This window comes from Manis pentadactyla, chromosome 12 (genome assembly GCF_030020395.1).
Source record: "Manis pentadactyla isolate mManPen7 chromosome 12, mManPen7.hap1, whole genome shotgun sequence".
Lineage (NCBI taxonomy): Eukaryota > Metazoa > Chordata > Mammalia > Pholidota > Manidae > Manis > Manis pentadactyla.
In genome coordinates, this window is record NC_080030.1 from 71,276,619 (window position 1) to 71,290,348 (window position 13,730).

At 37.2% G+C, this 13,730-nt stretch overlaps 1 protein-coding gene across 1 annotated transcript in view; it reads right to left on the reverse strand.

The window, feature by feature from the left end:
• Nucleotides 1-2,223: 2,223 nt before the first annotated feature.
• Nucleotides 2,224-13,730, reverse strand: part of SLC35F1 (solute carrier family 35 member F1) — a 521,014-nt gene continuing 509,507 nt past the window's right edge. Inside the window, exon 8 of the mRNA XM_036925045.2 lies at nt 2,224-5,513. Within this exon, the coding sequence (XP_036780940.1) occupies nt 5,289-5,513 (225 nt within the window). The 3' untranslated portion in view covers nt 2,224-5,288. The remainder of the gene's footprint in view (nt 5,514-13,730) is intronic.

The following is a 13,730-nucleotide window of genomic DNA, read 5'->3' on the forward strand; positions in this document are numbered from 1 at the left end:
CCATCTATCAGGAGAGGTAACACATTTTTAGCCTGTACCATCACTTTGGGGATAATGAGTTCAGGAGTATTACTTCCCATTGTGTAAAGTAATATTTATCTCTATCCATTCTGAAATTATCCTTCAAGCATTATGGGATGTTCCTAGCTCTAAAGCTGAGGCCTGATGAACGACCTCATTTTATAGATGTTAGTCTTATCCATACCAGGCCTTTGTCTATCCAGATGGAAGCCCCTAATTTTAGTCTATTCCCAGAGACCTCCTCCCTCTGATCATTAGTTTTCCTTGTTAATCAGGCTGTAGTAGCGTCTGGAGGCAACTTGTCTGGCTGTCTGAAAAGTGACGCACAATGGCTTGTCATTTCAGGCACCGATGAAAGGCCATCTGCTAGGTGCAGGGCTTTCCAGCTGTATTATAATTTTTTTGAATTAAACATTTTTGACCACATAGAGAATAAAAGACAGAGACACAGCCTAGGTGGCCCATGTGAGCCTTCTGTTTGTGCCTGCAGAAAGAAAAAGCCCAGAAAAAGGAAAAAGAAAAGCAAAGAAAAGAAAGAAAGGAAGGAAAAATGGAAGACCAGTGTACATAATTAAGAAGCACTGTTGTAAATTCAAAAGCACTATTTGCAAGTAAAAAAAGAACTTCACTTTGCTGCCTTTTATCCCAGGGCCAACCTAAAGGGCTAATCATTTTAAAGGTTTGTAAAAAAGAAATACCCAGAAGGGTGTGTTTAAGTGGGCCAGTGATTTCTTCCTTTCCCAAAACAGGAATTTTGCAGAAAAAAATACTTAAATAGTGGAAGAAGAAAGGGAACATTTTGTAATAGAAATTTTTCCCTTGTACTTTCTATTTCTGGTTTAGAAGTTAGATTCCATTAAAAAAAAAAGCTGTATGAGTGCCTGCCCTGTGCAAGGGGGGTTTGGTTAGGCCTGAAGATAGGCAAGCTGGAGCTGATTTCAGATCCTCTTTTTTCAGACATTACAATATGTTTTCCTATGGAACATCAAGACAGCATAACAAATTATAGTTCTCCTGCTGAATTACATTTATTTCTCTTTTCCTTTTATGCTAATAGTCACAATCATTCAAGTGTTGCCTTATCCTATCTTTGCAAGAACTTCCAAGCACTCCTAAATGCTTGGAAGTTCTTTCTCTTAAGGAAATTACAGTGCATTGTGGAGATAGAATAAACCTGATGCATACATGTACTGTGTGCTCTTTGGGCCCCAATAATTTAGAACTGCTGGATTTTAGGACATAGGCTGGACTGAAGTTCAACTATACTTCATCTTTGATCAAAGAGTTTACTAAATAACCACTTTAGAGAAAGATTTACATTTTTCAATGAAAAGATGTTTTTAAACTGTAAATGACATTTTTCAAGCAAATTGTTTGTTAAGTATATGCCGTTTTACTCATAAATACAGATCACAGTGGATCACAACCTAGGAACACTTTATAAAGGATTAGTGTGCTACTGTGCCTCTTTTCCCAAAAAAACAGATGTTTTTCTTAAAAAATTTTGTTTTATTTTTTTAGGAAATCCTTTCCAGGAGTTCTAATTGCTTCAGTTTTGTTTTTTAAACTTTGCTTTTGAAATAATTTTAGATTATTTCAAATATTCTAAATACATAGTCTTTTCAGCTATTTTAATTTTTGAGGTCTGGGTGTGAACACAAATGATAAGAACATGTACATTTATTTACAGACAGTCATCTCTAAGTACTTCAGGGGTTGCCTGCAGTTAGTGGAGGCACTGTTTAAGTTTGGAGCAGAAACACCAATTGTCCTGCTTTATAAATGTCCTGCTCTGGATGAAGGCTCACCCTTTAAGCCTGGCATTGTGCCTGGGGCAGTATACATAGATTTTCTTCTTTATGAGAAACTATTTCTTGGGGGTAAATTTATGTTGCCATACATGTGTTTTAAATGTGGGCTGGAAGGTTGTAGCCCCAGAGACTTCTTAAGTGCCTAGATAAGGAATAAATTTTGCAAATTACAAATGTGTTCAATTTGGCTTTCCAAAGCTACAATTCTGAGACCAATTGTGCCTTCCTAATTTGGGAATATTTTCTTTCTGGTTTTTATTTTGACATGTACCCTGATATCTCCTTTCATTGCTATTTCTAGCATCCCACGGGACCTGCTTCCATGGTTGTCATAGTACAGAAAAACACTCAAGAAAACCAAGAACTCAGTGCTTTCATAAAGCATTTACTCTTATTTGAAAACATTATACAAGCATTACATTGCCACAGCCAGTCCATAGGGGAGCATGCAAATATCAAAAATGGAGAGTTTATTCAACTTATCTGTGTAAATTTCCTTTTTGGTTCATATTTTCCATTTGCAGTGTCTGGAATAGTGTGCTTTGTTATGTGGCTTGACAATAGAATCCTACCCATGGGGTAAAATCTGTACTGGTAGCTAGCTGGGGACTACTAAATGGTTATAAATCAAAACAAACCCAAAACAAACAATACTACACGCTTGTCAAAAGGTTAATAGCACAAGTTAGCAATCTCTAAACTAAACACTGAAACATTTCATGGGACATGGTGCAAATTTTCCCAATGCCTGGTCTACCCAGTTGCGTGTTTCACGGTTTGGAGCTGTGGGAAGGTGTGTCCCAGGCAAGCGCAGTCCCCAGTGCAAGTTTTCATTAAGGAGTGAGGACCAACAAGTGGTCTCTGTTGGGGTTTAGGAAAGCTGTGGTTTGCTCTCAGATCACTCTATGCAATATGCCCAGTATACCCAATCAAATTCTATACATATTGCTGAAGTCCCATTTGTGGACGAGAGAGGGGTGGTGGATGGGGAAGCTGAAGTTTTTGCTGGTGTCTACTGAGGTTATGAAATTTCAGAAACAAAACAACTATAGTTAATGTTTTCCCATTCCCATTCCCACCCCACTCCAAAAGGATCACTGTTTTTGCACAGGGAAAGAGTTTGTTCTTTGCTATTTTTTTTTTCCTGAGGGTCTCTTTGGAACTCCTGATCCCGGGTAACTCAGTGTTACCAGCCTTCTAAATGGAGATGACCTACACGGTAAGGGACCCCAGGGACGTGAAAGTCTTGTGTACAAGGACACTGGGTGATAAAGGGTAAACAGTGAATTCACTTTAACATTCACACTTGGTTTCCATACAATGGAGTCAATTAAAATATCCTAGAAAATAATTCAGATAGCAACTTTTAGCCATCTGCTGATTACAAACTCTTTTGAAATTAAATTAAAAAAAAATCCCAGTCCACTGAGTCAACTTATACATACTTTCATCCACTTATTTCTCATACTAAGCATCTACAAATTAGTGTAGAAAAGTGAATAAAGAAAGATTAAAACATTTGGCATAAAATAAATACTAAAAATGCAATAAATCAAGCAAATTATGCAAAACAAAGGAATGTAAACACAAAAATAAAACCACAGTCTTTAAAGGTCTTCAGATCTGAATGGACAAAATTTTCAGAGAAAGGTATTTAATTGGCTTACAAGGTAGCAGAGAGTAGACATTGGCAAAGTCATTTTGACTTGATACAGCTTTAACATGGATTTTTTTTTTCCCACAGAAAATAAAATGTTTCTAAGGGGACTGAACAGGGATAACCATAAAATCTGCATATCATAGAAGATAATTTTCTTTCCCATCTCCAAGGGCAAGACCACCCACCCTGGGCAGAAGGCAGCAAAGGGGCCACATGGTGACAGCTGACAGCATAGGATGCTTTTGCCTGCAGACTTAGGCCTTGTAAAGGCGATGTGGGAGTCCCAACTAAGTGGCAATCTGTTCTACTTTTCAGGGTTCCCTCCGCTCTTTTGCTGTGCTTGCTTAAGATGTAATGATTTGAATTGCCCTAAGTTTCATAAACAGTTATTTTTCCTAAACAAACTCTGTAACTCCATGGGGGGTCTTTATGAATGGTACTGAAGCCAGCCAAACTTAAAGATGGTTTCACATGCTGACATGTAGAATCTATTTTAAATCATAGAGGCCTGTGGTATTTTTTCATTTCCTGTGTTTGAAAAAAGGGCTATTTTAAGGGCAACAAAATTAGACTGGTGACATTTCCCTCAAAGCCTTATCAGGACACTGTAATATTCTCTGTATCCATAAGAATGTTATATTGATATATTCTGCTATTGAATGGATGCCAAATATAACCAAAATACCAGATCTTTTCACTGGTGATCTCTTTACTCCTACAAAATGGCCAAATTGAGCTATTGTCAGAGATGGCTCCATATCAGCAACTTGACTTTGCTGGGATGCCTCACCAATGATAACTCCACAATAAAGGTAACTGCCACACTGGCGTATTTCAAAAAGGGTGTCACACAATGAAAAGAGCAGAGGACCGTAGCTTTTCTTAATGCCTTGATTAATTTCCACATTATTGCTAAAGAAAAAAAGGAAAATAAAACATATTTTTTGAAGAGAGGAGAGGGAGGGTAAGAAAGATTGAAAAAAAGATGTATATACATTACCCTAAACACAAATGATATTACTTCTGGAGTTTCCAATGAGTCACAGAAATGAAACACTCCTTATCCTGTTATTACAGGAACTTGATTAGCAGAATCACATGGCACAACAGAAAGGCAATGGCCTGGAGTAACCAGAGATTGAAATATAAAAAGGCTAAAATGTTTGTTTTATGTCTATTCCTAGAATAGAGAATCATATGTTCACTTGCCCCTCCCCACAAGGGTCACAGCACAAAATACTTAGCGAGCAGGCGATCCAGCAGGTAACAGAGGAAAACATTAGCCACCAGGTCCCTAGGGTAAGGAAACTTCTCAGGGGGGGAGCTCCAGTGGCATGCAGCACTCAGATAGACTGTGCAAAAAAATAAAGTATGATTCTTAAAAAGTGACTTGCTGTAGAAAAGTGGGATTTATGTTAACTACATGTGGGTCTGGCAATAGTTCTCATCAGGAGTACAAAACATCCCCCTGAAAGTCAGTGTAATAACAGTAACAATAATAATACAAGTAATAATAATAATAATACTTGCTTCTGGTTCAAAAATTTTCACAGGAATTAATGTAGGGCATTGTGATCAGCTTATGCACTAGCTAGGCATCTCTCCAAGTCAGGTCATTGGAGCCTGTGCCTCCAGTGATGTTTAGCTTGTGTCTCTTACAAGCTTCAGTATTTGCTACCTTGCAGTCCACCTGCGTAAACCGCACCTAATAAATACCTTTCTCTATGTACAATACAGAGATGATGGGCAAACACATGGCCACTGAGTTGTGCCCAGTGAGTAGGGAGGGCCTCCTCCTAGGCCACACGAACGCGGGGCTCCTCCTCGGTCTCCTGGCCCAGGCTGGTGTAGGTGACCGAAGGCTCCACCTGGGATGAGCTCGGTAAGTCCACAACAGGTGCCGAAGGATTGCGGAACTGCTTGTAGACCCGGGGGTCCTGGGCTATGTATGTGGAGGTGGAGGAGTAGAGCACCAGCCCGATGAGGATGGTGAAGAAAGACAGGAGATAAAGTCCTGAAAACTAAACACACAACAGCAAAGTAATTTAACAGCCATGGCTGAGCCACTTAAACCTTAACAAGGCGCCGAGGGAAAGAGCAGAGCTGCTTCCTCTCAGCACAGGCAGCTGGACGAGTTGGCCAGCGCTCTTGATGGAGAGTCAATGTTCTCTTCCTGGCTGGTTGCTCTCATCGATTCTCCTTGTCTGTTTTTCTCCACTCTGTAGCTAACACAGAGGAACACTTAGCTGATTGTCCCTAATGTGCCAGTCTGAGCAGCTGACGTGGGAGGACTAGATAAGCACAAATTAAAACATCAAGTTAAAAGCAAAAAATGTCCAACATCACTCAACAATGAGTTGGTTGGTTATGGCTTCATTAAACCCAGAAGAAATATAGATATTCCATTTAATGCTGTATGAAGCCAGAAACACCAAACTCTTCCCTGCACTGGGCACTCTTGTTCTACCTTAATCCAATTCAGACACTGTCTTCCCAGTAAGAATTGTTACTAACTTTGGTAACTTTCTTTGCAAAATCAGATTACACCTCTATGGAAAGGAATAGTATAGCATTCTATTCTTTCACAACTCATCTGAAAGCAAACCCAAAAAACCAAACAGGTTTATATTTTATATATATATATATATATATAAATAACATTCTGCTTCCCCAAGTACTTGCTTGATAATTCACAGAGATTTGGTTGGGGGGGGGGAGAAAAAGAAAATGGTTTATACAAGAATTTACATATATCTTTGGAAAACTATTTCTGGACTCTCTTGAATGGTTATGCTGGAAGTAGTCCCTCTAGTAATTACTAGGGGAGAGTAAAGTAACAACATGAGTGTTGCTATTTCTATTGTTCCTTTCATTCATTTATTCATTCTTTCATTCAACTAGTAGTTTCTTGTATGCTTCTCTGTATCAAACATTGAGCTCCAAATTGGGGTAAGAGAAATGAAAACATGGTCCTTGCCATCAAGGATTTGACAGTCAAAGTGGAGAAACAGAGGCACAGATCAATAAAAGTAATACAGTGCACCTGTGGCATGCCCAGTCACCTTTAGTCAATAACTGCTGTCCCAGTCTTGGCCACATGCTGTACCATGGGGGAAAAAAGAGGGATCAATTTCATTATCCTGTTTTATTTTAGATGATCATATTCTGAAAGAACCAAAAATTGGTAAAAGGCCAAAATTAATTGGAAGCTGGAAGAACAGGAAAAGGATTCAGAGTCTATAATGTAAGTTGCAAGGAGAGGCAGGCTTGAAAATGGGACATAGAAAAGATATTCCTGAGGCTAAAAGCCCCTGTGGTGGTGCGCTTCGTTCCCTTTTTTTCCTCCCTCCCTCTCCCTCTCCCGCCCCCTCCTCCTCCTCTTTTTTCTCTGTCTCTCTTATAGGAGCAGTGTAGCCAAGACTAAAGATTACATTCTGATTTTCTTTCTAGAGCATTCCTCATTGTGACCTTCAATTCCTTTATTCTTCACATTCAATCCATACAATAACACTTCATCAAATGGATTTATATACTAGACTCAGCTTGTAACAGCTTCACTTAATTATCTTGAAATAATTCTGCTTTTCCCAGTGAAAATAAATGTGCTTTATTCTTTGATTTATGAATTTGTTTGTAAAATAAAATGGTAGGAAAAGAAGACCACTAACTTGGTACTCAGTATGCGATCTCAGAAAACCTATCTGTCCCTGAACTTGCTTCCTGAAATTCTACATTCAAGAACTTTACCTTTTACCTGAAACTTTGGTGAATGAAAAGGGTTCTAACATTACCACTATTTCAAATATTTTGTTACCGACTTTCATTTTCAAAACTCCACTTATGGGTCTCTAGTTTCAAGTGAAGAACCATGAAGGGGTTGGGGGTGAGCCTGCCTCTACTGCAGCAGTTAGAGGCAGAGAGATTAGAATAGGTCTTTGAGGTTAGAACTGCACTCTAACCACAAACTGGATTCAAATCCTAGGCCCACTACTTTATAATTGTCATTTTGGACAAATTCCTTAACCTTTTATGTCTGAGTTTCCTTATCAGTAAAGTGGGGATAATAACTGTACCTGCTACATAGGGTGGCTAAAAAGGTTAAATTAGATAAAGCATGTAAGCACATATCCTATGCCTACCATGGAGCAAACTTTCAATTATATTAGCTTCAACATAACTGTTATTGTTTTGTTGTTATTATTATAGCACTATCTTTTTTTTTTTTTTTTTAGGAGAGCAGGGCAGAGGCTTTTACTTAGAGATAAAGCGAGAGGACAGAGCTCCTGACTCACACCAGGAGGAGACAATAGAGCCCCTATAGCACTATCTTATAAACAGTGATTATATGACTGTCACTACTCTTCTATAATTATTGACTAAGTTGACTTTTTCCTATAGTCCCTTGACTAAGGGACTGTCCCATTTTTGACCAGTGTCAAGTGCAGAGCCTGGCATAATATAGGCATCTACTGTTATTTGCCTTGTTTTCATTTTGCATGCATGAATGCATTTAATCATGGAGAAGTTTTAGACCAAAGAAACAATAAGAGATCAGCTTGTACAAATGGTGTATTTCAAATTTTGCAGCTTTAAACTCAACAATCCAACGTCATTTCTCATTTATAAAATGCTAAATTCACAAACTCATTGAAACAGAAGTCATAGTACTGATCCTTAGTCATTACTCCAAAGGTCATCTTCAAATCTGGAGTCAGGGGTGAGTGATAAGACAAGGAATTGGCAGGGGCCATGCAGAACCCAAGGGTCTGGGTAGAAGACTGAAGGCTGCTGCTCGGTGGGTTGGCACTGCAGTTTTCATAAACTTGGGATGGACAGGATTTGGCAACTGAAATAGTGTAGGGATAGGGACAAGAAAGGATCGGATACAGGGGGTCCGGTGAGAAGGTTTTGAATTCCCCTCAGTTTCTGATTCTGTATCCTGTATTCTGACTTGACCAATATGACAAGTATTTTAAAATTCATTTTTGTAAAGCTAATGCCTTTGCCAGTATAAGAAATAATACCTGAATTATCCCTTTTTAAGATATGGAATGATCAAGTTGAATGAGAAATACACTACAAAGTGTTTTCCTGGAACATAGCTTTAGAATGACAACACATACTTTATTTCCAATGCATTATACAGAATTCATTCTAAACTTGTTCAAAATACAGATAGCATGGGATTTTACATTACAGAGACATCTTGGAAGTCACCCAAGGAGTTTTATTAATAGATGCTAGAGAAAGTTTTATTTAACACAAGCCCAAATAGGGAGCAGTAAAAACAAGCATTATGATTAATTTGGATAAATACTGAATATTAGAAATAATGACAGAAAGATTTGATTTTTTAAAAGGAAAAAGTTTCATCTTTTCTCTCTTTGTAGATTGACAGAAAAAAGAAAATTTAATCAGGGTACGTAATAGAGTGACTCTCAGTTCTGGAAACTGACAGAGCATCTGTTTAAAAAAACCAAATAATCAAGCAAAAATTCTGTATATTCTAGGCTGTTAATTTGTTAACTGCAAAGAAATACTCATGCCTAGCTCCCTAAGCAAAGAGAGCAAGAACTGCTCTGGATCACTACAGGAGGCCTGAAAGCCAATTCCAAGTCATAGATAAGTTACAGGTAACTTTCAGGTCAGAGCCTGCTGCCCTCATCTGAGAACATGGGCTGTTGTCTGAAGTGGGCTTTGTAGTCCTCCTCCCAGCCAATCATCGCCCATCAGAAGGGTCCATGCTGCACACTCACCTCTACCTACATTTTATGTGAATTGTAGCTTTGAGAGGCTGAGACAGGATGCACCCTGCATTAAACACTATTACAGTGCACACACTGTGTACTTTGCTGACTTTTTCCATCTTGACGGGCCTCTTTGCTAACAAGGGTCAGAAAGCACTCATAGTATATAATAAGAATGCCTGTGTATTGCTTAGAATGATCTGTCTGGGACGCAAGCCATTGTCCAGAAGGGCATGGTTGGAAGAGTAATGATAGGGATCAAAGTTTGTTAACCTCCAACTAGGGATTAAACCTACATTTTAGCAAGCTGGCATCTTAATATAATTTCTCTTTAGCTAATGGGACATTCAGCAGATCAGTTTAGGAAGAAACAAATTTTCATTTTAGCTTTGGTATTAAACATCTAAGTTCATTTTTTTTATTGAAGTATAGTAGATATACAATCTTATATTGCTTTCAAGTATACAAAACAGTGGCTCAATAGTTACCCATATTATTGAATACTTACTCCAACTAGAGCAGTTACTATCTGTCAACACAGAAAGATGTTACAGAATCATTGGCTATATTCTGCAGGCTGTACTACCATCCCTGTGACCAACTTATATTATGAATGAGAATTTTTGTGCCCCTTTATCCCCCTCACTCACCCCAGCCACCCACTCCAGTTCCTATCCCATGATAACCACCAATCATTTCTTGGTGAGTCTATGAGTCTACTGCTATTTTGTTTATTTTATTTTGTTTTCTTTGCAGATTCCACAAATAAGTAAAATCATATGGCATTTGTCTTTCTCCACCTGGCTTATTTCACTGAGCACAATATCATTTAGATCCATCCATGTTGTTGCAAATGGCAGGATTTATTTTCTTTTTATGGCTGAATAATATTCCATTGTGTATATGTACAACATCTTCTTTATTCATTCATCAATTGTTGGACTGTCTGGATGCTTCCATACCTTGGCTATTGTAAATAATGTGGCAATTAACATAGCAGTGCACATATCTTGTAGAATAAGATATTTTGGTTTTTTTGGGTAAATGCCTAGAAGTGGAGTAACTGGGTCATATAGTATTTCTATTTTTAGTTTTTTTGAGGGTCCACACTGCTTTCCACAGTGGCTGCACCAACTGACATTCTCACCAATAGTATAGGATGGTTCCCTTTTCTCCACATCCTTGCCAACACTTGTTACTTCTTATCTTTTAGATAGTGGCCTTTCTAGCTTTTAGCTGATGTGAGGTGATATGTCATTGTGGTTTTAATTTGCATTTCCCTGATGATTAGTGATGTGGAGCATCTTTTCACATGTCTGTTCGCCATCTGTAGTTCTACTTTGGAAAAATGTCTGTTCGGGTCCTCTGCCCATTTATTAATTGGGTTATTAATATTTTTTTTGGTGTAGAGGTGTATGAGTTCTTTACATATTTTGGATGTTAATCTCTTATTGGATGAATCATTTATGAATATATTCTCCTATACTGTAGGTTGCCTTTTTGTTCTGCTGATGGTGTCATTTGCTGCACAGAAGCTTTTAGTTTGATGTAGTCCTACTTGTTCATTTTTATTTGGTTTCCTTTGCCTGAGATGTGTCCAGAAAAAAATTGCTCATGCTTATCCATGAGAGTTTTGCCTAAGATTTCTTCTAAGAGTTTTATGGTTTCATGATTTACAGTCATGTCTTCGATCCATTTCAAATATACCTTTGTGTATGGAGTTAGATAGTAATCCAGTTTCATTCTCTTGCATGTAACTGTCCAGTTTTCCCAACACCAGTCATTGAAAAAACTATCTTTTCTCCATTGTATAGTCACAGCTCCTTTATCATGTATTAACTGACCATATATGCATGGTTTATATCTGGGCTCTCTATTCTGTTCCATTGGTCTGCTCTTGTGCCAGTACCATACTGTTTTGCTTACTGTAGCTTTGAAGTATAGCTTGAAGTCAGGAAGTGCAATACCCCCAGCTTTGTTCTTCTTTTTCAGGATTGCTTTGGCTATTCAAGGTTTTTGGTGGTTCCATACATATTTCAGGATTATTTGCTCAAGTTCACTGAAAAATATTGTTGGTATTTGTTAGGGATTGCATTGAATCTGTAAATTGCTTTGGGCAAATGGCCATTTTGACAATATTAATTCTTCCTATCCAAGAATATGGGATAGATTTCCATTTATTTGTGTTTTCTTTAATTTCTCTCATGAGTGTCTTATAGTTTTCAAAGTATAGGTCTTTCACCTCCTTGGTTAAGTTTATGCCTAGGTATTTTATTCTTTTTGATGCAACTGTAAAAGGAGTTGTTTTCCTGATGTCTTTTTCTGCTAGTTCTTTATTAGGAATGCAATAGATTTCTGTGTATTAATCTTATATCTTGCAACTTTCCTGAATCCAGTTATTAGTTCTAAGAGTTTTTTGGTGGAGTCTTTTGGGTTTTCTATATATAGTATCATGTCTTCAACAAATAGTCACAGTTTTACTTCGTCCTTACCAATTTGGATGCCTTTATCTCTCTGTGTTGTCTCATTGCCATGGCTAGGACCTCCAATAATATTACGTTGATCAAAAGTGGTGAGTGATCTTGGAAGAAAAGCTTTTAGCTTTTCATGATTGAGTATGATATTAGCTGTGGGTTAGTCATATATGGCCTTTATTATGTTGAGGTATGTACCACCTATGCTCATTTGTGTTGAGCATTTTATCATGAATAGATGTTGAATTTTGCTAAATGTTTTATCAGCATCTATTGAGATGATCATATGGCTTTTATCCTTCTTTTTGTGAATGTGGTGTAGGGTGTTGATTGATTTACGAATATTGGACCATCCTTGCATCCGTGGAATAAATCCCACTTTGTTGTGATGGATGATCCTTTTGATGTATTTTTTAATTAGGTTTGCTAATATTTTGTTGAGGATTTTGCATCTATATTCATCAGGGATATTGGTCTACAATTTTCTTTTTTTGTAGTGTCTTTGTCTGGTTTTGTTATTAGAGTGATGTTGGTCTCATAGAATGAGTTTGGAAATATTCTGTACTCTTCTACTTTTTAGAATACTTTAAGAAGTTTGGTTATTATCTCTTTAAATGTTTGGTAGAATTCAGTTATGAAGCCATCTGGTTCTGGTGTTGTTTGTTGGGAGTGTTCTGATTACCAATTACATTTTGTTACTCATAACTGGTCTGCTCATATTTTCTGTTTCTTTCTGGGTCAGTCTTGGGAGGCTGTATTTTTCTAGGAGTTTGTCCATTTCTTCTAGGTTGTCCAATTTATTGTCATACAATTTTTCATAGAATTCTCTAAAATTCTTTGTATTTCTGTGGTATCCTTTGTAACTATTTTTTGTTTCTGATTTTGTTTATCTGTGTCCTGTCTTTCTTGATAAGTCTGGCTGGGATTTGTCTATTTTGTTTATTTTTTCAAAGAACCATTGATTTCATTGATTTTTTTTCTATTGTTTTATTCTTCTCTATTTTATTTATTTCTACTCTGACTTTTATTATGTCCCTCCTTTTACTAACTTTGGGCTTCATTTGTTGTTCTTTTCCTAGTTTATTTAATTGTGAGTTTAGACTATTTATTTTGAATGTTCTTGTTTCTTGAGGTAGGCCTATATTGCTATGTACTTCCCTCTTAGAACTGCTTTTGCAGCATCCTGCACATTTTGGACTGTTGTATTTTTGTTTTCATTTTTCTCCATGTATTGCTTGATTTCTGTTTTGATTTGTTCACTGATCCATTGATTATTTAGAAATGTGTTGTTTACCTCCATGTGTTTGTGGGTTTTTTGTCTTCTTCATGTAGTTTATTTCTAGTTTCACATCATTGTAGTCTGAGAAGATGCTTGATAAGATTTCAATCTTTTAAAATGTATTGAGGCCCTTTTTGTGGCATAGTATGTGATCTGTTTTGGAGAACATTCCATGTACAGTTGAGAAAAATATGTATCCTGCTGCTTTTGGGTGGAATGTTCTGTAGATACCTGTTAAGTCCACCTGATCTAATGCTGTGCTCAGTGCTTTTTTCCTTACTTATTTTCTGTCCAACTGAGCTGTCCAGTGATGTAAGTGGCATGTGAAATGTCCCTTAATATGAAAATATGAATGAATTTCAGTTTATTTCTCACTTAGTTCTGTTAGCATTTGTTTTACATATTTAGATGCTCCTGTGTTGTGTGCATTGTTGTTTATAATTACTTATCCTCTTGTTGGACTGACCCCTTTATCATTATGTAATGTCCTTGTCTCTTGTTATTTTTTTGTCTTGAAGTCTATTTTGTTGGATATGAGTACTGCCACTCCTACTTTTTTCTACCTATTATTTGCATGAAATAATTTTTTCCATCCCTTCACTTTCAGTCTTTGTATATCTTCAGGTTTGAAATGAGTTTTTTGTAGGCAGCATATAAGTAGGTATTGTTTTTTCATCCATTCTGCCACCATATGTCTTTTGATTGGGGCTTTTAGTACATTTACATTTAAGTTAATCA